Here is a 27835-nt window from a genome sequence, read left to right as displayed (position 1 = left end):
ACCTAAAGACAGAAAGCAGTGGAAGAGTTAGCATAGCTTATCATAAAGATAGAAAGCAGTGGTAGGAGTTAGCATAGCTTATCCTAAAGATAGAAAGCACTGGAAAGAGTTAGCATAGCTTTACCTAAAGATAGAAAGCAGTGGAAAGAGTTAGCATAGCTTTACCTAAAGATAGAAAGCAGTGGAAGAGTTAGCATAGCTTTACCTAAAGATAGAAAGCAGTGGAAAGAGTTAGCATAGCTTTACCTAAAGATAGAAAGCAGTGGAAGGAGTTAGCATAGCTTTACCTAAATATAGAAAGCAGTGGAAAGAGTTAGCATAGCTTTACCTAAAGATAGAAAGCAGTGGAAAGAGTTAGCATAGCTTTACCTAAAGATAGAAAGCAGTGGAAAGAGTTAGCATAGCTTATCATAAAGATAGAAAGCAGTGGAAAGAGTTAGCATAGCTTTACCTAAAGATAGATTTGCCAAGTTATAATTAATGTGTTTTCTGTAAGAAATAGATGAACACAATCTAACATGTTAATATGTTTGATTTAGAAGTGTTGGTTGGCAGATTTCCACGTTATAATAGCTCTATTCCCAGTTTTCTATAGTTGAAGCTAGGCTGAATGGCTGTAGCTTCATATTAATCCTACAGACTTTAGTAGGCTAATATTCAGAGTCATATTCTCTTGTCTCACTCAGCAAAAGGCCAATATTGTTAGTGTATATCCCAAAATGTAGCCCTATTCCTTACAGATAAATATCAGTCAGCTGTCTGCTAACATCAACATTTCTAAGGAGTCTTTCAGCACGAAAAGCATTCATGTAATGTCCCTATAAGTAGTGGTTAATGTCAGTGCTCCCCAGTATAGAGAATGTCAGAAAAATGACTTCCACCAGCCGCATACTCCAGGCACCTGAACTGTTACATACTGCCTTCATCAGACAAACCCTGGACTCATCAAGGAGTGTATTCACATCTTAATTCAACGTTCCACTTCAAGCATGCTTCAGAGCTTCCTCTATGATCTCCATATTTCCGTTTGTCCTGAATGTACACAAATATGGCCGGTTCCTTCATCTCCTTGTTTTGTTTTGTTTCTTCTCTTAAAGGAAGGCCCTGATACACCACGGAGGATGTGTTCAAAGACACCCATTGTCCCAGAAAGACAAACCCTGACAGTTTTGGCCACAGTGAGATGCCGTATCAAATGTCACTAGTCCTCGCACCTAGAGCCAGATCTCCCAGCGTGGAAAAGAAATCCTCCATCTCCTTCTCCAAAAGCCGGTTGCGGTTCTCCGCGTCCTCCCGCGCTCGCTCTGAGTTTCGTAGTTTGATCTCCAGCATGCGTTGCTTCTTCTTTTCCTGCTCCATCTCTTGTTCCAAACGCTCCATCTGTGCACAGAGAGCAACGCTGGACTCCTCCAATCTGAAGGTGAGGCAGAAACAGAAATGTCATTGACATAAGCTCAACTGTTTTTAGCTAAATTACAATATGCTTTGTGAGTGCCATTAAAGTCAATATCTTTAAAAAACATGACATTTAAAGACATCACCTGAGACTTTCTCCATTTTATGACACTTTTTTAGTCCAAACTATAAATGTAGAACATGATCGTTCATGAAAATTGTTCTTGATTGCTGCCCTAGTTGTGTTGCACCATTGGAAATGTGGGGTCAAGTGTTTCTGGGACTAGCATATTATAGAGTTAAGTGGGAGTATTTTCATTGCCTATCCTTCTCTATGTGTTCCAATAACATAGATCAATTACAGATCATGCTTAGTAACACACCCATCTTTAATCATGTGGGGTAAAAAAGGGAGAGGACTGTTATTTTAGAGCCAAGTGGTTCCAAATCAGGCAGCAATTTTACTCTTTTATTGACCAAACAAGTAGAGTAGTATTAGCAAATCTACTCCCATATGTCAAAGTTCAGGAACCCAGACTTACTTTTGTATCCTGCCCTCGTATGCTGTCTTCTGTTTCGTCAGCTCGTCCTTCAGCCCCTCCATGAGGCTGCTCAGAGTCAGGTTCGTCCCGTCTCCGTCCTCGGACATGATGATGGACGGCACCCCGCTGGCCATGGCGGTGTTCCCGTTCTCGCTGCAGGCTCCGCTGCTGCTGCACAGCTCCATGGCCTCACAGCTGTCCTGCTCGGAGCTCGGGTCCGTCGTCATCCCTCCGCCGTCCATCTCCCTCTGGCTCTCCGACCACTCCCCTTTGTCCCCACCTTCTCCCGCTACTCCGCAGTTGTTCTGGTTGGGCGAGGGCTCGCTCCCCGAGTCAGGGACTGAGATCTCGCAGGAGGAGTCGGACCAGGGTGTGCTGGCGACGCTGGGAACGCTCCCCATGCTGGAGGAGGAGGTGACGTTGTCGTAGGTGGAGAGTCTTTGAGAGGAGCCCGTGGAGTCACGATCTCTGGCGGACCTTTCACCTGAGGAAGTGCGCCTGTGTCCCCTTAAGGAGGATAAACCATTCATGAGCCAGTTACCTCCACCTCCAGAGGAAGTTACACTTGGATCAGCCACAGAGGGGATAGGTAGCTTGCCTTGCGGCTGGGCCCGAGGTCCCGAGGAGCTTTTAAAAGAGTACTTCCAGGAAGGTATGTTCTTCCCTTGTTTGCTCGGGCTGACCACCAGCTCTCCTTTCCCTGACGGAGACCCCAGCTTTGGTCCAGGGTTCAGGTTGGGGGTCTGTGTGGGGGTGACGGCTGCACACAGCTTGGCATCCAGCGACGAGGCGCTGCTGTGCAGCTCTTGGTCGGGGTTGGACAACGGGCAGCTCTGTAGGTCCTCCTCTGAGATCCAGGCTCCCAGGCTGCGGTGCTGGAGCTGGTGCCCCGAGACAGGGAGCTCTGTTTGGGGGACGGTGAGCACCTCCGGGTCCCTCCCTGAGTAAAAGCGGTTGTGTTCTCTGATGAGGATTGTCATCAGGTGCTGGACCAGAGAGGTGCCTATGGGTCAGTCAGAGGATATCACATTTTGATTTAAACATTTCATACAATCCTTGAATTAATTCAATTTTTGAGGAAACAAAGCTCATATAAGACATTTTAGGGAGCTCTTATTTTGAAATTCCACATCAAAATGTTATTGTTAGGAAAGTTAACTTGTATAATAATTCCTAAGTTTTATTAGCAGTGAACATGGTCCTTACCTTCCATGATAGTGACGGGATCTTCCATCTTGGGTCGAAGGATATTTGGTGCAAATACTGTGGCCAGGTTCTGGACCCCCATCTTGTTCTCACCGCAGTGAGACTGGACCTCATCAAGGAATCTGAGCAGAGATTCAAAAAGTTAAAATAGAGCAACAGACATGTTCTAGAGAGCTGACGGCATTACGAGATAAAATACTTACTTGCATATGTACGTGAGGAGATTGTAGTTGGGTAGAGGTAGAGTGTTAACCTGCCTTCCCAGCTCCTGGACCCCCTGGGAGACGTGTTAGAGACACAGACACTTAGTACAGCAAAAACAACACACACACACACACACACACACACACACACACACACACACACACACACACACACACACACACACACACACACACACACACACACACACACACACACACACACACACACACACACACACACACACACACACACACACACACAGTATACCTCCTCCTCATCTTTGGCCAAAAGCTGTGCACAGGTGAGAAAATCTTCATATTTGGAGAAGGGAATGACGGGTTCAGGCAGCTCTCGCAGGTACAACTTCAGCAAGGACGCCACCGTGTGGATGTCTGTGTTACTGCAAGGGAGAAGGCACAGAAAAGGTGTTTCATTCTGTCATTTACTTCCTTAAAAAGCTGTACTTACTTACTTTGTCCATGCATGTAGTTTGTTCAAAATACAACAAAAAGACCAAATAATTAATTAAATGATCAAGTGAAAAATAAATCAAAATTCATTAAAATAATGATGATAATAAGGGGTGAAAAGAAAACAGTAACATATTAAGGGTTATATTAAAGCTAATATCTAACGCTCCCCCCCCCCACCCCCCTCTCTACCTGTCAAAAAGGGGCTTGTCCCCGCAGTCGAAGGCCTCCTGCAGCTCCTTCACCAGGTTGGCCTGTCCCGGCATCCTGAACAGACCCTCCTCATCCAGACCCCTCTCCCTGATGAAGTCCACACACTGCTCCACCAGCAAGGGGGCCAGCCGGGGTCCAAACTTCTTCTCATACTGCACTGTGTCCTCCAGCCGCTGGCCAAATATCCCTGCGGACAGACGGAGGAGACACGCTTATTGTTTGGACTTTGGGTCCGTCAGAGCGGAGGAGGACTGTTGGATTTTACACAAAGGAATGCATTCATATCTTCATCACTTTATAGATTACAGTGAGTAACCCTTACTCGGATGAATCAGCGTCCTTATATCATTAATATATCATCAAATGTGTTGTTGTTACAAAATAATCCCCTATTTTGTCTTGCTAACTTTTAGTATTTCTATCATTTTTGCTGTGCTAATGCTTTGGGTATACATTCCTCAGCTCCTATAATAAGGCTTTAGTATACTGTGTAGCCCACATTCACTCACACCTGTAAGCACCATTATGTCACCATGAAATCGCCTCGATCCAGATATTGATCCAACTACCACTACAGCATAAATCACCAGAAAATGTAAGAAAAAATACACAGTGAAATACGTCAGTTAAAAATGAATGTTATTGTAAAGTATGTCGATATAAAGGCGTAGTGATGAAAACACATAGTGCAGTATGTCCTGAATATCAGACAAAAGTCATAGCAAGTCAAAAAGATGTCACAGTATCATATCAGGCTTTCAATCTAGAGCCCAGGCTTCAAAATTGTAGTTTCTACTGTTTTCAGATCGAGCCATTTTCCCCACATTGCAAATAGAATCTATGTCCCTGGTTTGCCTCATAAAAAAAGGCATTCATATCTGATCACTGACAAATGACACACAGTCTGTATATACTCTGTCTTTAAGTATATCAGAGCAGCTTTTTAAACCTGAAACAGAGGTTAAGATAAAACATCTCTCTTTTTTTAATTGGCTGCTGTCTGTTGATTGTACCTGTGGTCAGGCTGCAGCAGTCGCAGCTGGCCGACAGCTCGCAGTAGTCGTAGTAATGGACGGAGCAGGAGCTGCACAGCCTCTCGTTATACATCCCAAACCCACATTTCACCAGGGTGATCCAGTCCGGCTCAGGCATTTGACTCCGCTGCTGGATTAATCCCACATTCACTAACTCCCGTACGGCAGGCAGCGAGCTTCAGCTGAAGAGAGCGAACCGGAGGAAGCACAGCTGACGGGGGTCAGTGTGTGTGTGTGTTGCTGTTAACGACAGCTATATGTAAGCGACACGTCTATTCCGGACCGAGAGCCGTGAGACAGACATCGTCCCCCCACCACCACCACCCCCCACCCCCTGTAAATGTGACTGGAAAAAAGAGAACACCAGTGTGAGGTAACCAAGCGGATATCACCTTATATATATGTATGTTTCTGATTTATAGAAAAATTAGAGGAAAACTTGATAAATGATGTGTTAATCATTATCATATCCAACTTTATAGAAATAATCAAAATAATGAGGAACTAACCTAAAATAAGGAGGACATAATGACTTACTGGATGTAAATAATACACGACCTGCTCTTAATAATTAATCAATAACTCAAAAATAATGAGATGTATTTAAATAATGACTTTCATGAGTTATACATTTTGAAAGTCAATGCTTTTGAGAGACTAATTCATTATTTATGAAAGGTTTCTCATTATTTTTGAGATACTCTGTCATTACTTTGAGAAATGTACATATTATTAAATAAGTATATATTTGAGATGAAATAAATCCATTTCATCTAGTGAGTGCTTTTCTATTTTTATTAATATTTTTATTAAAACGAGTCTTTGTTTAGTTGGGTTTTTTGGGGGGGGGAAATCCAATGCTTAGATCTCTGTTAGTATACAATGGAGGCTATGTGTGACCATACAATACGTGTGCTTTAAAGAGGCTAAACAGCTCTCCTTCACCAGCAGTACAACAGTTAAGAAATGCAGTGATAATAAAACACATTACTGCTTATTTTGAGTGAAAACACCAAATATTGTACTGTACACCTTCCTAGATATGTGCATTTGTTTTATGTAATTGTAGTTTATCACTCTGGCAGAATTCAATACACATTTTAATCAAAACTAATTAAATACAAATCTAGCAGTCTGCACCTCCGTCTCCTCTCTGCCAACAGGGTCTAAACCCGTCAGATTAAAAGTGCAGTTGTATATTCATACAGTGCATCACTGCTCTGTTATTCTCCATTTATCCCCCTATGAATATAGTGCTCCTTTGTAACCCGACACCTCGCTGTTCAGCTGCTCATGTCCCAGTTCACACCCAGACAGCCTCGTTATATTTCTGGCCTCCCGTCAAGTACACTAGTTAGAGCGTCGGAGCAGACAGGGTGAGAATTAACCACACACCCTGCTGCGTGGAGGGCCAAACCAGACTTTAAACGAGGCAAAACAACTCCAAGTTAAACTGCATCCAGTGCATCGATGCTCCACTTTATTACTCCTCAAACTCAAACCAAAAACCATCCAAGAGAAGCTTCTCCTGGGGAGTTTCTGGAGGTGATTGACAGCTATCACATTTCCCCGGTCAGGTACAGCGGTGTGAACCAGGAATAGAGGGTGAGAATTAACGGCAGGCTAGAGAAGTGAGACACAGTAGGGGCAGGTGATACTCTGCAAGCCTGGTTTTAAGTTTGTCACTAATACAGTAAGAGACATGTTTTAAAAGTGCCTGCAGGGTGGAGAGGAAATGAGGGCTTCCTTTTTAAATGACTTTTTGTGTGCAATTAATTGGCGTGTTAAGATCTTTTCCAACTTCTGTTTTCCCCTTGATTACTTTCTCACAGGAGGCCAATATTTCCTGGTAAAAAGCAGCTATTTGTCTTATTTTTTAAATCAAAAAGTCATATACATTATGTCAACAATATTGGAAAATACATCATAGTATAATATGTCAAAAAAAAATTGGGAAAACTTCACAATTTGTCGGAGAAATCGTAGAACAGTCTGTTGGTGAATGTGTCTCTGGACCCTGTGGAGGGGGTTGTAGACAAGCTGGACAACATGCCCCCCTCCCCTCAGGACACTTTCCTGCACTTCCTGCACAGTCGGCCTGAACCACCACGACCCCTGCTAGACCTCCACACCAGATAGGACTACAACACAGACTATAACATCACTTCTTGCAACAAAACTTCCGTGCAACGATTGATACTCTACTCTTTTTATAACTGGCTTCGACTGTTTTCATGCGCTATATATTTTGTACTACCGGTTGCTTCTAAATTATTCATTCATTCAGATTTATACCAAGTAAAAATAACTAACCCCCCCCCCCCCACCAATGAGGTGAGAGACGTTCAGGGACGGAAATCTGTGTTTGTGAAAGTGATTGTTGGTCTTTACCTCCTCCAAACGGCGCCCAGATGACCCGTCGGATGGCTTTCACCCAGTCGTCCATGTCTGTCTGAGAGTTGGCCATGAGCAGGAAGGACTCATGGCTGATGGGGGCCCGGTCCTTCTCACCTGTTCCTCCTGCAGGGATCGATGGAGGGGGGGAGGAAGAGGGAGAGAAAGAGCAGGGATGAGATGAGCAGATATGGACAGAGCAGTGGCTTTTATCGTATAATTAATCCAGTGTTTAGAAGAGAAATTATAATCTAAAACCAAACCCAAGAGACCTTAAAGCTAAAATAAGTGTGGACATAGCCTATAGTGAAGTTTTCCAAAACATATTGAGCCAAAAATATGTCTTTTGGTGCACAAATTATAAGAAATATCACATTGTGGTACTTAGGATGCTGCAAAACTTCTGGGGGGGACATAGCTTTTAAAATATAACTTTCCCTAGAATACTTACAGTTTTGGCTGTTTTTTGGCCAAAATAACCTACATAATGCTTCACTACAGCAAACATAGGTAGGTAGCTGGGTAGATAGGTAGGTAGCTGGGTAGGTAGGTAGGTAGGTAGGTAGGTAAAATAAACACCAAAATGTCTATTTGGGTGTTTGATAAGATATGTTAGGGAAGCGAAATACCCAAATGTCTCAAAACTAATGAGTGCATTAAAAAAGTTAATGATTCCGCCTTTAGTCACACCGAAAGACTGACTGTATATGTGTTATCTTTGAACTAAACATAGAATCCAGTGGGTTTACATCAATTAAAACCAGTGTGCTATGACCAGCTCTCACCACGAGATGGCAGCAACGTCTCAGGATGGATTCTCTATTTTTGAACTCCTCAGTCCTGTAATTATGGCACCAGTTCATATTTCATTTAAGGCATTTAGCCGGTGATCGAGAGCTGCTTTTACTCAGTGCAGGAGGTAGTTTTAGTTAGTTTGACCTCATAAACATTAGTGAGGCACGCAGAGCTCACAGCTGCTTCAACACATGAAACACAAGAGAGCAACACGATCAGCTGCTGCATCAAAAACACATTAACACCAAATAGGCTGCACGTATATCTAATAGCGACACATCTATCCATTTCCTCCTGTCGCACATTTAAATACCCTGCAGAATGTGTCATCTGCTCCCCGTGTGTGTGAGCCATTAGTGTTGTGGGTGTTGTTTCCACAGTCATTTAGCTGCTGGGAGGGAGTCCAAATATAAACAGCCGTGCCATAAAGCTGAGTGCCATTGTCACCCAGCTTTGCAAACTCACACCGTCATGATGAACAACCCTCGGGTCTGTGTGCAGATGTGGCTCCCGGGCCGTGGGAGTACTAAACTGGGGATTTAATTTGATATTTCGCCCTCATTCATGCATAGTGTGTGTAGGAGTGTGAGCAAAACGAGCGCTCCGATTGGCCCTCAGGAAAAGAAGACAATCAAAAATACAGAGAGGACACTCAGACATTAAGGAGCCCTGGCTTATCTAATGCTTCCTCTTCAATGAATTAGCTCCTCCACACACACACACACACACACACACACACACACACACACACACACACACACACACACACACACACACACACACACACACACACACACACACACACACACACACACACACACACACACACACACACACACACACACACACACACACACACACACACACACACACACACACACACACACACACACACACACACACACACACACACACACACACACACACTAAATGCAGACGAGTACAAAGATCCTTTTTGGAAGAAGTTAAGATAAAACTGACTGCAGGAAAACCTTTCCTCTCCGAGTCTGAGGATCATTTTAAATTCCACGTTGCGATCATCAGACAGAAGATGACATTTGAGTCGACAACAGGGTTTGTGTGTAAAGCTTTGGAGAGTCTGACATTTCAAAAGTAAAGGTATAACTCTTCCAAGCTCTTCAGTTCTTAAATGTCAGACTGAAGGCACTGTTGTTTGTGAGAGGACGGACAGTAGAAAGGTAGTTCTTACAGTGCTGAAACCCTTTCCTATGTCATGGTATGAGCATGCTAAACTGTCTCTATGGAGACAAAGATACCTGTACTCAACATGAGGAGAGAGCCAGGTAACAAGTCGGATCATCCTCAGGTCTTAAGCATCCTCTCACAGGGTCAGTCTGGGAGATTTCCCACTTTGCACTGTTGTTAACACGCTGATTTTAATGCTTTAGTTTGGATGATATAATTAGCTTAGCATAAAAGATTTGTGCCACTCACATGTCACTACAGCCAGGAGACGGTTAGCTTAGCTTGACGCTAAAACAAGATAATAGAAAATGGACCACACCTGTAAAACCATGATTACTTTTTGAAGAGAATATACCTTGAGAGGATATGTTACCTATGGGACATCTGCTGCTTATTGTTGGTATTATGCATGAGAAAGAGATTGAGTTTGGGATTAGATTTAAAAGGCAAGAATAAATATTGTAAAAAAAACACCCATCAAATATTTGCCAGACTAAAGCTACTCACAGATACTCTCTCAGTGAGTGCAGGAATATTAAAAGGCCCAAGCAAAGACACATCACTCCTACACTCAGATACTTTTCACATCCGACTTCCATGTTGTTCACCCAGCATGCACTGCTGTGGAGACAACTAGCTCCCGCCACAATATATCTACTGTACGAGTGACTCACAGCACAGCAGACACTGAACCAGACAGACTGTATCAGGACCTGTGTGCAGCTGAGCAGTCAAGCATAAAACTACAGTACCTGCCAAGAAAAGGTCATTATTAGCTGCTTAGAACAAATCTGTAAGACACCAGATTACATTACCTCCACAGAGCAGGTTATGTTTGGTATGGTTTGTTTGTCTGCAGGATTTCGGAGAAACCACTCGCCTGATTTCCATAGAATTTAGTGCAGAGGCAGAGGAAGAAACACTCATGATACTTGCATTGCTTCTTAGATACGAAGATCAGTGCTGCAAAGGAACATATCAGAAACCGCTTTATGTTGGAGAACAACTGATCTACTTTTGCAACCTTGCAGAAGTAAATTCTTTGCACATGGAGTCACTCTGCTGTCTCTCCGTCTTGCTGATTCATAAAATATCTAAAAAGTAAATCATCTTCTAAGAGTAGTTTGGGTTTAAACCTGATATAATCCCAATACATATTCTTGCATTAGCTAAAAACGATGCAATCAAAGCCAAACTAAGTTAAAGCATGCTGTACATCCATCAATCACTCTCAAAGCTACTCACACACTCCACTCCACAACTCCCCAGCCTCTGCCTCCTGTTACCTTGCAGGTGCAGCTTCTTCAGTCTGAGCGGCTTGCAGCACAGCGGCCCCATGTCTGAGCGAGCAGCAGCCCGGAGCCTCGGCACGGAGCAGATCCCTCCGCCCCGAGGCAGATCAGTACGCAGGTAGCACCGACGGCCAGGACCTGCCAGTGAGGCATGCTCCGTGCCAGCGCTAACAAAACCCGTCAAACCAGTCCTTCACTCATCCACTCCCACCCATTCATTCACTCTCTTGGTTCATTCAGCAGAGTGGGCAGCAGGTCCGTTCCCTCGGCCCCCCTGGGGAGAAGCAAATCCCTGAGGAGGAGTAACAAGGCTCTCTCTCTGTCTGTCTGAGAGTGTGTGTCTGAGAGTGTGTGTGCAGTAGCAGAGAGATGGGCAGTCCTCCAATCTTTGCCAAACACACTTGTACAGACACACACACACAGACTTTGGCTCCATCACAATAAACTGAACTGTGTGAATGGAATATTGTCTGAGTGTGTGTTAGCTGTAGTAAACCAGTGGACATTGCATCCCGCAGCGTGCATGTTTGTTATTTGTTGATTACAGAGCTTTCTTGCCAATTTTCTTCACTCATGAATAAACACATACAAAACGCTTAAATAAAGAAATGTAAACCCTGACTGTTAACAGGAAGTGTGTGAGGCTTCGATAGTTATTGGAAATGCCGGTAAAAAGCAATAATTTACCTCAAAAATGATCATTTGTATATCATTTATTTACCCAGCATTATCTTGAAGCACACGGTAGGGCCGGGCAATATAACATCTGTATTGTGTATATGTGTTCATGTCTTTACAATATGCATATCAAAAAACCAGCAGTCAAACTGGGATAGGGCAATACTTGTTTCACTTTAACGTCACTTTATGCCAAAATGTTTACCATTATTTGCACCTTTTCATCAAGCTTTAAATTCATGTACAAGTAAACCTCAACCTCCAATTTTATGTAAAGCTGTTCTGAGTTATGTTTGGTTATCCAACTATGAAGTGACCGATATATAATCAGGATATAACACGTGATCATTTCCTCAAAACTTCCCTATTTATCCTCCTATGCAACTTGCAATAGTTGAACACAATTGATCAAACCTACAAATCAGACCTGATGAGCATCAACATAATAATACAGAGGTCAAAGGGCACAGGAAGCATTAGTGTTTCATTGTTGTGTCTTCTTTTGAAATAGCACTTTCTAAAAGAGGAATATCTGGTGCACGTGTGTGGGCTGCCTCCACCACCAGTACACCATAATGAACTGGCAGAAGCCGTCACGTTTGCACAGGCGTGTGCACAAGTGTGTGTTTTGTGTGTGTGTGTGCTGTTTTCCCAGATGGCTTAATTGCTTCACACTACCACAACAGAGGGCTTATAGCCTCGAGTCAGCCGTTAAATACAAAGAATGTATATTTTTTAAATACCCAGTTATTTCCTTCATGCCCCCAGGCTTTTTGGGATGAACTCAAAGCCGACCCGGTCACATGACTGCTGAGGCGGCTTTGTTTGGGTGCACTGATCAGTCTGTCTGGAGAACACACGGATAGAAACGCTTGGTGGGAGTCCAACTTTTAATTGCTTGCATACTCAACTACTGATGTTATTTCACCCAAATGCCAGGAGGAAATTACTTCTCCTGATTCCACTGAGAAGCATTCAAGACTCTCAGGAACTCTGTTTTGGGATAAATGAAGCAGTATAGATTTTTGTAGGCCGACCCAGAAGTAAGCATCGTAAGGGCAAGAAGTAAAAAGCTAATGTTGGGCTATAAAGGAACTACAGCACATGACTTCACGTAGCCACCGCTAAGCTAAAGGAGGCTAATGTTGGGCTATAAAGGAACTACAGCACATGACTTCACGTAGCCACCGCTAAGCTAAAGGAGGCTAATGTTGGGCTATAAAGGAACTACAGCACGGTCACATTACTTCACGTCACCACCGCTAAGCTAAAGGTGGCTAATGTTGGGCTATAAAGGAACTACAGCACGGTCACATGACTTCACGTCTCCACCGCTAAGCTAAAGGTGGCTAATGTTGGGCTATAAAGGAACTACAGCACGGTCACATGACTTCACGTCTCCACCGCTGAGCTAAAGGCGGCTAATGTTGGGCTATAAAGGAACTACAGCACGGTCACATGACTTCACGTCTCCACCGCTGAGCTAAAGGCGGCTAATGTTGGGCTATAAAGGAACTACAGCACGGTCACATGACTTCACGTCACCACCGCTAAGCTAAAGGAGGCTAATGTTGGGCTATAAAGGAACTACAGCACGGTCACATGACTTCAAGTAGCCACCGCTAAGCTAAAGGAGGCTAATGTTGGGCTATAAAGGAACTACAGCACGGTCACATGACTTCACGTCACCACCGCTAAGCTAAAGGAGGCTAATGTTGGGCTATAAAGGAACTACAGCACGGTCACATGACTTCAAGTAGCCACTGCTAAGCTAAAGGAGGCTAATGTTGGATTTTCTTTTATACCAGCAATGACCCTGACACCATGCGCGGAATGATGATTTCATTTCCCTTTCCCAAAATGCCATGAGTCAATGTCTGAGAAAATCTCCTCTAGTCATCTATAAAGAAGCGCACCCTGTGTGTGTGTATGTGTGTGTGTGTGTGTTCAGGCTCCAGCATCTTGCTATCTGTCTTGTATCTACCTTCCCTAACAGGGGTGTGTACTCCATATCTCCTCAATAAAAAATGAACATGGATTTACCCTGTGGCTGCGGACACACACACACACACACACACACACACACACACACACACACACACACACACACACACACACACACACACACACACACACACACACACACACACACACACACACACACACACACACACACACACACACACACACACACACACACACACACACACACACACACACACACAGCCCATCAGTCAATGACAGGATCCAGATGAAAAGCCAAGGTCGCTGGGCTCTTTTGAGAGACACAGCTACTATTACAGTGGAAAAAACAGTGCTCAGTGAGGAAAACCAGCAGCCTCTTAAATCTTCGGCCTGTTCAACTTAAAGGAGATTATTTTTAAAAGGATCTAAAACTCCTCATGTCCAGTATGTCTTCAGGCCTCTTCCCTTTCCTCCTCCCTGTCTCTCAGGGTGCTCCAGTCTGCAGAAACTCTCAGTTCTCACCCCTCTGAGATGTTGACCAGCCATAAACAAAAAACACAGCCCTGTCGGCCGTCTAAACACAAGCAGGGAGCCCCGAGCAAACACTCCCACACACACGCACACACGCACGCACGGCTCCTCACACTGACCTCCTCTCAGTTCCATGCGCAGGACTTGATGTTGAGACTAAACTTGTAGCTCTGCAGGTTTTGGATGTCATGATGAAACCCTCTTAAATGCTTCTGATGATGAAGCTTCTAAAGACATTCTTTAAAACAGGTCCACTCTTGAAAACCTCTACGAACATCCTAACCTGTGAAAGTATGAGGACCTTTTATGACTCAAGAGACGGCAGCAACGTCGTTAAATGTGTTGAAGAGCAGAAGAAGTATAGAGAAATAAAAAATAGCAAAATCGAACATTTTGTTGAAAAACAGAGGAAATAAAATATCATAGATTGGATTTTCTTTTGCCAATGCAGCACAATATGTGTACAGTCAGGAAGCCTTTAAGTAACTATCTTAAGTAAACGTTAACACTGGCAAAAACACGGCCTTGTAAGAAGGGAACAAGGTTATATTGACTGTTGTTTTCAGTATGATCTGATGACTCAAAAAGACCAAAATATCCACAGTTTCCATCGTCTAAAATGTTAATATCGTTGACGACGATAAGATTAAAAAGCCCTTACTTGTAGTCAAACTTGATTCAAATAAGGTTGTCCAAATGTAATAAAGAATAAATAAAAATCACTTGAAAGCAAGTATGGATTGACTAAAAACACAAAGGTTTCTCGAGGTCAATCCACTCACGTCTGTATGTCAGAAAGCTGCTCCACGTGATGGAGTACACCACTTTATTTTCTATTTAATTCACCGTGCATCCCACAGGAATGACCTTTCACAGCTGGGAATGTAACACTGGAAACACACAACAGATCTGAGGTCAGGCGTTGTGAGATAAGGAGAGATTAACCAACAGTGCTCTCTGCTGTCTCAGCACTGAACAGCAACTAATATCCTCCTCCTGGATCCGATTTCCTGCACAGAGCCGGGTTCCCTCTCACGCCATGAGCTGCGAGGCATCCCTAACTTGGAAATATTTACTCTAAGGACACTTTGAAGAAGAGTAGTTCAAAATCTGGTTTAAAAAAAAGCCATTAGAGTCTCTGACTCTTGAGTGTTTTGTGTTTGCTGTGATGTAATCTGTCCCCATTTTAAATGTACTCTCCTTTTTTTTGCTGCCTGTTTTGACCAGGACTCACAGGCTGAGAAGATGTTGGTTCTTGGACCTTTGTGATTAAATAAAGGATGCATTAAAAGAAAACTGAAACAAATGTAGGGAAATGTAATGGATACTACTGAAGAGTTGCATTGAAGTGAATGAAGTGAGGATAACCGGGGTGAGAAAGGAGGTGGATGAGGAACAGCTGGTGTTTTTTACCTGGTAGGATCTCAAACAGGTGTCTTCCTGGTTCGTCCGGATTGGCTGTGAGCTCGTTCACCTGACATCCCTGCAGAGGAATACAGCCCTGAAACACAGAGAGACAGAAAGACTATTAATACTTTTATTATTTGTTATATCAACATCAAGGGACCGTATACAAATGATAGGAATGGGAAGATTGGGTATTTTTGACTTTTTTAAAAGGGAAGATTATGACTTTTTTTCAAACATTTTTTCCAACATCGTAGTTAGAAAAGAAACATTTCGTTCTCAGAGTCTCTGGCAAGAAATGAATATTGAACCTGAGATGATAGCTGCGCCTTGACATATAAATTAGATATTTCCCTCAAATGTTGTACCCATTTTATCGCTTTTGGCCTTGATTTTCGGACCATTTTGCACGACAAATTAACCAAATGCTGCAGGTGTATTCTGTAGATTTGATTATTTTTGATATCACTATTAAAAGACTGTATAAGAATAATTAGAATAGGAAGAAATACAGTGTATTTTTTACTTTTTAAAAAGGCCTTTTTTGCACACATTTTTCAACATCTCAGAGTCTCTGGCAAAAAAATATGACGGTAAAAAAAGCTGCATATTGAAATGAAATGTTGCTATTTCTCTCAACATCTGCATCCCTAAATCACCTATTGGCCTTCCTTCCTCTCTCCTCTCCTCTCCTCCCCCCCTGTAAAATGTTTAAGCCCCCCCCCCCCTTGATTGAACAGGCAGCAGCAGATTATCAGAATACATTATCCAGATCAATACCCATTTAGCCCCGAGAGCCGAGACACACAAGGCGATGCCAGCGTCTGAGGGTCTGCAGGCTGGCATCGCCTCGTCCAGACGGTGCTGACTGTCGCCAACATTAGTCGCCATGGTAACAAATGGAAAAGGGGTGGGATGGGGTGAGGCAGGAGGGGAGGAGAGGCAGGAGGGGAGGAGGTCCCAAGGGTGCTATGTGCTCGGAATAACAGGAGTAGCTGGCCGGGGATGAATGAATCAACACGTCAGCACACCACACAAATCACCCAGAGAAGCAGCGCAGGATAAAAACATGTAGATTCCCTTTGATACTGAAGTCTTGTTCTCAGTCGCAGTAGCATGAATCAAAAATACAAACAAGCAGTAAACATATGCAAATAAACAATAGTATGCAAGATATTTATAGAGCGCACAGACTCGATCCACTTTAATAGACTCACCTTCCATTACAGGTTTATACAGTGTGCAAATAAATATACATCAGATTTTATCCCACAGGCATGTACTTTTTGAGGTATTTGTACTTTAATTGAGTATTTCTATTTGATGCTACTTTGTACTTTTACTCCACAACAATTCAGATGTAAATGGGTATTTTTACTCCACTACATTTATTTAACACCTTTAGTTGCTAGGCAGATTTGGACTAATTAAAACATTCAAACTAGCTGCACCTTTACCAGCTCTGAGAACACTTTAATGATCAATCATTATAAAACAGATCAGAGATATTATTCTGAAATGGACCAATCAGACAATGACTACTTTTACTGTCGCTACTTTAAGTACATTTAGATGAGAGTACTTTCTACTTTCACTGGAGGAACATTTAGAATACTTTTTCTTGTTCTGCTGTTGAGATTTGCGTACAAACCCCCCACCACTGCAAGCCTCCAATTTCCTATCGATTAGAAGATGAGAGGGGAGAGAAAAGGGCCAGACTGACACTTGCTCACACAGAGGGGGGAGGGGCTGAGTGTGTGTAGAGGTGTGTGTGTGTGTGTGTGTGTGTGTGTGTGTGTGTGTGTGTGTGTGTGTGTGAGAGAGAGAGTACACAGGGGAGTTGCAAATCCATACAAACCGGACGGCTATTGGCAAGCTCTGATTAAAGGCAGTCTGTCAGAGCCTTCAGTCAGATGTTCCCCACAGAATGGAGAGGAGGAGAACACGTCATCCTCTGTGTGTGTGTGTGTGTGTGTGTGTGTGTGTGTGTGTGTGTGTGTGTGTGTGTGTGTGTGTGTGTGTGTGTGTGTGTGTGTGTGTGTGTGCGTGCGTGTTGGATAAACGACAGTGATGGCAGACGATAGTAGAATGAAGATGGAATAAATCAATAAAAGTGTCGGCGTTTCAGCCAGATATGTAAAGGGATGATTATTACGGGCTTCAGAAGGAGTGTGTTTGTGTGTGTGTGTGTGTGTGTGTGTGTGTGTGTGTGTGTGTGTGTGTGGACCTGCTGTCTTTTGTTGTTGGATGACATCATCACCTCATGTTACGGCTTTGTAAGCCTGTCAGCTACGATGAGCACAACATAACATCGTTTATCTGACTGTTTGGGGTGTGTGTGTGTGTGTGTGTGTGTGTGTGTGTGTGTGTGTGAGGTCAGTCCAGGCCAGCTACCGTATAGCTTGTTGCCTGAATCAGACTCAGAATGTGGAAAATGTGAGTCAGCAGCCCTCCCTCATCACAGAAGATCCATCAGAGATTTTAAATATTTTTACGATGGTGCAGTATGGAGGCGACACACACACACACACACACACACACACACACACACACACACACACACACACACACACACACACACACACACACACACACACACACACACACACACACACACACACACACACACACACACACACACACACACACACACACACACACACACACACACACACAGAGCGAGTCATCACTAACACTGGGAGTTTACCGAAAATAAATCACGTACAGTTAAAAACATCACTGCTGTTATTTGGTCATTTTACTGCACGCCATGTCTTCAGCTACTGCACACACTCAGTTTTTTAAAATAATTCCTCACTTAGGGGGAAAACAAGGAAAAACACAAACTCAAAATCTGTAAATGAACAGAAAAAGCAGATATTTAAATTTCCCCCAGAATCCCACAGTCCACAAACAAAGATCCGGCTCGAAAAGTCCACTCCAGGTTTTCCTTTTTCAAACATTTGTCATAAAGAAAAGTCCATAAAGTCCATTCAGAACATGTGAAAAACAAACAGAGATGTGGTTCACTTAAATAGAAACAGGATATGAAGTTAATATAATCACTCTAATGGCTTCAGTCTGATGTATTGTGCTGCCATGTGTACCCAAATCTTCCACCGCATTTTAATTATGTATTTTAGCGCCTTAATAAAGATCCAAAAAGCACATTTTAGTTTTTGTACTTTGAGTTCTTGTAAACTTGCATGATAGGTGCCATTTGCAGCCCCCCCCCGGAGCCACTCAGTACTTTATAAAGCGTACTAATTGGTGGCGTCTCCCTTTAAACGTAATTAAGGACAGCCTCACTTCATCTGACTCCACACAGTGGATAGCAGCACCACGAGGGGGGCGAAGATTAAACACTTCCATTTAATTGACAAAATGTAATCACAGCAGACCCCCACCCCTCTTACCTGTGGCTTGGTTTCCTCCTCATCCTTGTAGAAGAACAGCTGATCTGAGCGCAGCACGAACCAGCGCAGCTGCCAGTTCTTCATGATGCTGCGCTGCTTCTTCAGCCAGCCCGCCTTCAGGGCCCCCTCCTGCAGGCCGGGGGAGGCCGGCCGGCACGGGCCCCGGGACACCTCGCCCATCACCATGCTCTTGGACCTGGCTGCAAAACACACACACACACACACACAACAATACAGTAATTTAAACACACACTTCATTTAGAATTGAATGAAAGAAAAAGGCTTTGGGTCTGAGATGGGAATTCTTTTAGGGACATAAAAGTGGAAACAGAGGGTTTATTGAAAGGCTTAAATTACAGCATATATGAGGGTGCAGTGACATTGTGTGCCACCATCACTTCTGCCAAACTGTCCTCGGGTCTGGAGGTTTGACGGATTCTAAGATTTGGTTCAAGTCAAAGCAAGTCTAGACTCCCAAAAACTAAACAAAAAGGCAGCAGCTAAAGATTGAGATGGACGCCACAGCTGTTCCCATCTTCCTGCTGTAACTTAAGGTCTACTTAAAAGATCCCTCACAACAAAAAGGACTTTGTAATATCCGAATATGTATTAAGTCCAACGCTTGAATACTTTAATCTTCCACCTTTGTCGACTAATCTTTATTTCAGTTGCAATTTTGTCTTTCACTCCATGGTTCAGACTCGTTTCAGTGTCTGATTCCTTTGAATCCAAAAGCACTTTCCTCCCATTTTTAGCAAGCATGCATAATTTAATGTCTTGCTCTTTGTCCACTAGATTTTTTGTGTGGATTTCCAGGCCATTGTACTCAAGAAAGGTCCTCCGACATTAAAACCACAAATTCTTTCTACCTTTCCATCAAAGTCTTTACATAAATCTCTTTATTTTACATAGAAGCAGGCGGAGAGGGAGGGGTCAGAGGGGATTCATTTGGTGTTTCAAAATGACTTCTTCTTCTATGTATTCAGCTCGTGTCTCCTCATTTTCTCTCTAATAGAAGCATGTGTTATCCCCCATTGTGTATGCTGCACACACACACACACACACACACACACACACACCCTCACACATACAGCCTCAGGTGACGGGGATCCCCCTCCCTTCCGTGGCAGAGGTCCTTGGGAGAGACTCATTGTGTGGAAGAGCAGCCCAGTAGAGTATTGGGGGCTGTGAGCCGGGATAATAAGACCACATGGGACTGACTGGATCACTCCCAACAAACGGGTGTAACCTGAGCTCAGTCAAGGACAACTTTCAAAAGGATGGGGGGGGGGGGGGGGGGCTTTATAACCACGTCTCAATGTGACACCAGGCTTGTCTCCATGGCTCTACTCATGGTGTATGGCTGTGGAGAAAGCGTCACGTGTTCCCTTTTGATGATGCTTAATCATTTGACGTTGACTCGGAACGAAACGCACGTCTTTAAATTGAGTTATTGGCAAGCCAAGACGATGGATATATTCTGGGATGGCAATGCAATTTGATGATCATGTATAATTTATAGGAGTCAATGGGGCGGACATCCTCCCTGCTGCTGTGCCACACAGAACTGATCAATGTTGAGAGGGGAGGAGGGGGGGGGGGGAGGGGGGAGGAGGGGGGGGGGGAGAAATCAATGTTTTTTTTATTTATTGTCTCATCTCTCTGTCTCCAGCATCCATATAGCCTGAAGCAGGGGGCTCACGTCATTTTTTATTTCATGTCAGAGCCTTTCCCTGCAGCCTGTTGATCCTCAGAGACGTGTTGCATGAAGGTCAGACTGATTGTTTATATTAAAAAATGAAATCTATATTTTGTCCATATTTTTAAAAGTGTGGAAGTTAAATTGACTTTTTTTATATGTGAAATATTTATTGTTTTTTTTACAATTGTCTCTTTTGATTTTCTATATTATTGCCACACAAAAACAATAAAATAAAATACAGTGAAAACAAATAATCATTATTACAAATAATGGAATTTATACTAACAATAATACAAAAACATATATAATCTATACCAAATATTTGAAAAAAGATATAATAAATAAACATAATATAAAACAAATATATATATAAAGTATAATAATGTTAAATAATTAAATAAGTTAATTTTCCTCACTTTTCAATGCTTCAAACATAACCACAAAATGCATAAAAGTCTCCTAAGTAGAATTAAAGTCCTCCCATTTTCCTTTAAAATGTTAAGTAATGTAAAGTGGCTTTTGATATATGAAAATAATAATCATTATGATCATTGTATTACTGTTTTCTTATTAAATAAATGCAAATAACACAAATAATATCCAATTTAAAAGTGTCTTTTCTCCTGACATTGAGTCCCGTTTACTACTCAAATGAAATTGGCTTATTGACGTTTTTTTCTGATTGGTAAAGAACAATGTATATAACAATATGTTTCTAAATATCTCAGATATCAGGCGTTAATAAATAAACTAGTTACAGCGGCAGCTTTAATTAAACATGATGCATATGTAATGGCATACAGGATGATCCATTGTTTGTTGACTTAATGGATTTAATGTTCTCTTCCCTTGTCCTCTCCTTCCTTCCTGCTCTCATTTAAATAATCACTCTTTCCTTTATTTCCCCTTCTCTCTCCTCTCTCCTCTCCACTCCCCTCTCCCCCTCTCCCGCTCTCCTCTACCGTGGCTTTTTCATTTATCCATCTCGAGTTCATCCAGTGTTTTCCAGCTCTGTAATTTTCACCGCCTCCCTTCATTTCTCTAGCTTTGCTCTAATTCTTCTTTTCCATCCTGACGTTCAGCGCTGCTGGTCCTGTTGAATCAAAGCTCTGTTATTACTGAGAACACACACAGACACACACCCTCCTTGTTCTCACCACTGGCACCTCATCCGAGCAGTTTTGGTAGAATAAATGAGTTCCTGGATTAGAGGCACGTTTCCAGTAGCTATTTTTAAAATGATTCCCATTAATCCATTATACAGTGTTAATCACTCCTGCATTGCAAAGCAGTCTTAATTGCTTTCTGCAATTGGGCAATGGTTTAAAATGGGTTTGTTTCTGCCTGTTAGCCTAAAGCACTGAGATTAAAAAGAAGCTCGGAAGATTTGCATATTCCTTTTCCAAGAGACAACAAAGTGTTTATTTACTTTACCTCTGCAGCTCTCATGCTTTAACCAGCCTACACTGAGTATATTAACTATCACCACACTACGTTTATACATATGGGTACTGTCTGTCTGTTATTCCAATGGTTGGTAGCAGTGTTGCTAAGACAATTGGATCACTTTCCATTTTCCTCAGAGCCTAGCAACAACAACAACCAGTAACGCCAGACAGGATTCATTTGGTTTTCCACAGTTACCTCAGTTAACCCACTGTCCGCTCTTACTGTTACTGGGGACAGTAACTACAAAACCACTGATGAAAACAGTGGAAAGCTAACAGGGAAAACACAAGCACCATGTTGTTCCTGTTTTCGTTGACACTATGTGACTCCTTTGTGTTGTAAACATAGAGATCAGATCCAGAGGCCGACTTAATTGCATTTGTGATGGTAAGGCTTCAAAAGAGAGCCTCTAAAGCATCATTGGAGTCCTTATTCTGAAGCTGTTACCACTTACAATAAGACTAACCATATAAAGGTTTATGAATAGTTTGTAATTGATTTATTAATTAGGTTGTGAACACTTTATAAATCATTAATAATCTTTTATAGGACGAGAGATAAACTGGACAACTGTGACCGGTTGCTTGCCAAATAGTGAGCCCACATGTATCTGTACTGCTAATATACGGCTAGTCATCTTGCCAAATAGTGAGCCTGTTTTGATGTATGAAAACTATGTTAGAACTGGTTTATAACTGGTTCTTAATGATTGGTACCCACACTTCTTTATACTGTTAAAGGAAAGCAAAACAAACAACAAGCTTAATCCACAATTTGGGTTTTCCATTGGATTCCTGACCCCTGCATCTTTAAATGTGCCCCTTATACTTTAAATGAAGGGCTAGACACCCATACCATCCATCCATCCACCCATCCATCCATCCATCCATCCATCCATCCATCCATCCAGTCTCCCAAGCTATGGTTTTCACAAACTGACACAATACATTTCTTGGGTTCTCCAATGGTTCCCCAACTGATGCGTCTTTATCTTCATTAACACAGACTTAGTGTAAACATTATACTGATGTGTTCCCACTGCCGCCCTCTTAATTCCTCCCAAGCCAAAACATCATGGCTCACAGCTGCCAAACTGAACCTTAATTCCCCTACCCTTTGCATCATAACGCCAGCTGTAAGTGGCACTCACCTTCCCATTTCTCCTTGACCCCTCTTTTCCTCCTCAACCCATCACGTCTCTCTTGTCTTTCCATTCGTCCTCACCCTGCCAGCGTTAGCATCAAAGCACACCACTGTTCAACACATCAGCTGTTCTGATCACACAGTGGAACAAGCAAGCGCTGGCCAATGAGTCACAACAACTGTGTGTGTGTGTGTGTGTGACTACCCACTGCGCCAATTTGGACCTTCAGCTTGGAGTGATTCAGAGCTTCCTTGGCCTGGGTGGAGCTGCTCTGTGGTCACTTCTACAACTATCAACTACAATGCTCAAAAAGAGAGCGTTTTACGGTAAAAGCCCGTTTTTATGCGTAATCACTGCAATCCACCGAAACACACCGCGCAGTTGTGGCTCATTCATGTACAGTAGTTAGTCGTTAGGCAAGGGCTCGGTCCAATGATAATGGGGGTGTAACAGCACGCCTGTCTGTGTGCAGATGTACAGTAACCCCCGGCCTACAGCGATGATAATTTATGTTAATTGGTCATGGATGAATAATTCGGGGTATGGATCTAAATATCCAGGAACACCAGATGGATCGGGGACCCGCTCATGAGCTCATACATGATATCATGAGCGTATGTTATTGTGGAGGGAGGGGAGGTGGTGAGCAGACTGAATACCGTAGAGCATTTTTGGACATCTTAAAGAACCTGGAACATTTTCTTTCTTTCTTGCTTTTCCATCTGCAAAAGTTTGGACAGTAGCCTGTACTTTATTTATTTTTTAGTATCAGGTTGGTCCCGGTTCCAAGCAGGCTGAGCCAATACTCAAATAAGTGGAAATTAAAACATTACAGACCACTCATTAGTCGAAGAAGCCAACCAGCACACATCCTGCACAAAGCTGTCCTAACTAGTATCAATAGCAACCCAAATATCATTAATCACTGCACCGAGATTTATTTTGTAATGTCAGTACACTTTGGCACAAGTGTGAAATTCGTACAAAAATTGCACACATTCTTCTGTTTAGCTGATGATGAAAGGATCCAGATAGAGAGACACAGACCATTAGAGATTGAGCTAAAGAGCTAGCTTAATTCCAGCTAATATAGCTTGTTCCCAATTGTTGATTGTACGGTAAGGAGAAAATACAAAAGAAGCTCTGAGAACTATTGGGACTGATTAGCGATTGTATGTTTCCAGCTGGCTAGCGTGTTAGCGGGGAAATATCACTGAATATCCAGCATGCTAGGGGATTTTTTTGTAATTTGGGTAAATTAAGCCCCCTTTAAAAGGCTGCATTAAGCATGGATTCTACAAAGCCACACTACCTGAGATTCAGTACAATGAAGTGGACCAAAAGCGATAAGGTTGACAACGTTTATGCTTAAGAAAACTATTCAAATGTGCTCTTCTGATGCACATGAGCAAACGTGTGCAGGTACAAGATGACGAATGGTGTTTTGCAGTCTGAATTGTATGGAAAATGAAAGGACATAATGCTTTATTCTCACACACTCATGCCTGAACACACACACACATACACACACACTCTAGGAATGAATGATGTCACTTAATGCAGTTTGGAGTCGTACATTTATCATCAGCAGGAACTGGAAGTAGGGCTCTTATGCACATCATAGAGGAGCCCGTCCATTAGCATTGTAAGGCAGGTACTCCACAATAGCTACAAACACAACACACAACACACAACACACACACACACACACTGGAGGAATTCAATTGAATTAATCTGGTTGTTGTGTAGTGATTTATGGCTCATGGAAAATGGCAAAGAGAGTTACAGGTGCATCAGAGCGTGGCTTCCAGTTAGCCTATCGCCGTTGATGAATTGGATAACCACTATGTGTGTGTGTGTGTGTGTGTGTGTGTGTGTGTGTGTGTGTGTGTGTGTGTGTGGCCTTCCTTGACATGCTGGAGGTGTGGCCAATAATGCACAGGCTTTCTGTGTGCCCTGCAGTGAAGCTGAACTGATCTGAAGAAGCGTGTGTGTGTATCTGTGCATTCTGTGCATTTCTGTGCATGCTATCATTTCCTCATGCTCATTATCCGAGTGTGTCAGTGTGTGAATGTTTTATCCATGCAGCACCGCGCTCTTCTCGCTCGCAGTTATCTTTCCGTGTGCCTCGGAGAAAAGGCAGGATGTCAGTGTGTTGCTACATGTGCAGGACTTTGATCATAAAACCATGGTAACGCAGATCAAAAAGACACAGCAGGAGGATGAAGCAGCTGATATGTGGGCAATTAAAGCTGCTACTAGATTTCTGGTGCCAGCTACAGAAAAATGCACCCCATTACAGCTTTAATAAGTCCCCAACAGTGACTGAAGCACAGCAGTTATTGTGTTTAATGCAGCAGATTTATCACAATGAACTAATTCTGTGTTTAAGAAATGTCTCTACTAGCATCCTAGATTAAGAGCAAAATGGGTTCTTTACTTGACAAGCATTTCCAATTAAAAGGTGCTCTTGTTAATTAGACCTCAGGGGAGGGTCCAAATAATTAGCAGTGTAAAGGATGTTGAAGCAATAGTTTCTAATTTTTGGAAATACACTTTCTTTCTTGGTTTGGATTCGAAAATTGATACCACTCTAAATATGAGGCTAGAGCTAGCAGAACGTTAGCTTGGATTAGCATAGCAATTGGAGACAGCTAGCCTTGCTCTGTCTCAAATAGATCGGCCTTCAACTTTAACTTATGGTCTTAACAGTTTTTACTAAGCTATAAAGTCTTAAAAAAGGTTTTAATAAGGGATCTTATCTCCTGGTCTTAATGCTAAGCTAGGCTAACTGTCTCCTATCTCTAATGTCATGTTTCTATCGCAGAAAAAAGCTATTTTTTCCCTTAAATGTCCAACTATTTGGAATATAGTATCAATAGCAATGCTTTCATTAGTGTATAATCAGCTGAAATTAGGAATTGTGTTTTTATTAGCTTAAAATTAGCCCTTTATTTCTACAAAGTGAGCCTTTTTTCCCAGGACACACAAACCTGTGTCACGACAAACAAGATAACCTTCCTAATTTTAAACAAAACAGCTTATATATAGCATTTATTTACTAGTTAAACTGGCACTGCTCATTGTTTACAGCCCGATTAGCATCTTGAAAATGGGATTGGAGTTGCAATACAATGTCTAAGACTAGATTGTTTTACAAGCATTCAGTTAAAAGCTAATTTGAAGCTAAACCGTGATAGCTAATGGGTTAAAAATTGCATATCGGAAGATGCATTTTACTCCTTTTGCTCTCGACGATGATCGCACAATACAAAGATTACCTTGTCACTGACCTTCCAAAGGCTACGGGTTAGTCCAATATAATACAATATATAAAGTAACCTCTAACCTTCAGCCATGAATGATCAATAACAAAAACTGCAATGACATTTATATAACTGAATCATGTTTTGAGCGACAATCCGGTTTCAGTCGTCTCAAAAGTCATTCGTTCACATCGCTGTGTTGTGTCTCTTTCTTGACCCGCCTTAACCTCGGCTGAGTATCTACTACTCTACTACATCTGTCACATAGCCCTTTATTCACGGGCTTCTCGCTACCAATGCGATGCTGTCAGCAGCGAAGCGCCAATTTGCAGAAGGTATGCAGGGAATGTTTCTCACGCCGAATCATAGTCGCCTTAATCCCTTTAATTTCCACGGACTTAACAGAAATGCAGCAAGGATGAGTGGAATTCCCGACACCTAAAATGCAACAAGACGTTTCATTTTGCATGTTTTTATACGGTTGTTTGGGGGCATTTTGTCGGACATTAACCCCCTTTACTCACCCAATGGCACCTACTTGTGTCCACTGCTTAAACATGATGTTGTAATCAATTAAAGGCTCATTTTGTACACTTACTCATCAAGCCCTTTTAATTGGCTCTTAATAAATGCAAATACCAGATTGAATCCACTTTGCTACCAATTTCATGCCGCTCCAGCGAGGAGGATTTACACACCACTCTCCCATTCTTGGGAACTATTCATTTAATCCTAATCAGATCCAGCTGTATAATTGCTCTCATGGAGATTAGTGCCAAGGAAAAGGAAAGGAAGGACACACTATCGTACACATATTAATAAATCCATCCCATGCAGACACACACACTGTACACACAGGCGGCAGCAGCTGACGGTCGCCTGATAGTGCGGAGCGTCGCAGTGATGAAACCAGAGATGCTGCACGCTCTGCTTAATAGAATTCACGCTGGCGGCGTTGGCCAGCTGTAGTAAAATGCAAATGTGCGCCGGTGCTTCCCTGCGTGGGCTGCTCCATTCAGAAATGTGTACAGTGGAGCAAAAAAAGTGATTCTGCACAACTAATCAAAGAGCCAAATATATGTTAAAGTGCAGGTAAAGGTCCAGATTAAGCATCCCTAATACAGCATGTATGTCACTGCAGTACATGTGAAGGACTTGGATCATACAACCATGGTAATGCAGATCAAGAAGCATGAAGCAGCTGATGTGTGGGTAATTAAAGCTGCTCCATTTCTGGAGCCAGCTGCAGAAAAATGAACCCTATATTACAGCTTTAGCATATCCCCATTTTTCCTCAGTTGTTTGATGATTCTGTGTTTCAGAAATGTCTCTATGAGCTAACTGTCACTGCAGTGTTGTGGATGAATGAGCAGCTGATAAATAAATGGAAAATCAAAAAGTCCTACCTCTTCGGGTCTGTCTGATCTTTGGGCTCAGCATGGCTGTCATCGCTGGTCCACGCGTTTTCCTCTCGGCATGTTCGTGTACATCCAAGCACCTCACCCGTGTCTCTCCCTCTGCCTCTC

General features: G+C 42.6%; 1 protein-coding gene across 2 annotated transcripts; it reads right to left on the bottom strand.

Moving 5' to 3' along the window:
• Nucleotides 1–49: 49 nt before the first annotated feature.
• si:dkey-191m6.4 (rho GTPase-activating protein 22) lies at nt 50–27835 on the bottom strand. 2 transcript variants are annotated; one of them, XM_063892494.1, is made up of 10 exons: nt 27716–27835; nt 18749–18948; nt 15339–15426; nt 7456–7584; nt 4010–4217; nt 3615–3747; nt 3347–3420; nt 3144–3265; nt 1938–2940; nt 50–1414 (listed from the first exon to the last, which is right to left on the bottom strand). In XM_063892494.1, the coding sequence occupies exons 1-10, from the start codon at nt 27756–27758 to the stop codon at nt 1192–1194; spliced, it is 2223 nt and encodes a 740-aa protein (XP_063748564.1). In that variant the 5' UTR covers nt 27759–27835; the 3' UTR covers nt 50–1191. The 2 variants fall into 2 exon arrangements, with proteins under 2 accessions (XP_063748564.1, XP_063748563.1); XM_063892493.1 differs by lacking the exons at nt 15339–15426; nt 18749–18948; nt 27716–27835 and adding an exon at nt 10746–10792.

Source organism: Eleginops maclovinus, chromosome 10, assembly GCF_036324505.1.
Source record: "Eleginops maclovinus isolate JMC-PN-2008 ecotype Puerto Natales chromosome 10, JC_Emac_rtc_rv5, whole genome shotgun sequence".
In the NCBI taxonomy this organism is placed as follows: domain Eukaryota; kingdom Metazoa; phylum Chordata; class Actinopteri; order Perciformes; family Eleginopidae; genus Eleginops; species Eleginops maclovinus.
This window is presented reverse-complemented; position numbering and strand designations above follow the sequence as displayed.

Excerpts from the sequence above, each read along its gene's own strand:
- si:dkey-191m6.4 (XM_063892494.1), bottom strand. The coding sequence starts at position 27,758 with ATGACAGCCATGCTGAGCCCAAAGATCAGACAGACCCGAAGAG. Across the intron at positions 3,748-4,009 it reads GACAAGCCCCTTTTTGACAG|TAACACAGACATCCACACGG; the intron begins GTAGAGAGGGGG and ends TCTCCCTTGCAG. Across the intron at positions 3,266-3,346 it reads CTCCTCACGTACATATGCAA|ATTCCTTGATGAGGTCCAGT; the intron begins GTAAGTATTTTA and ends ATCTCTGCTCAG.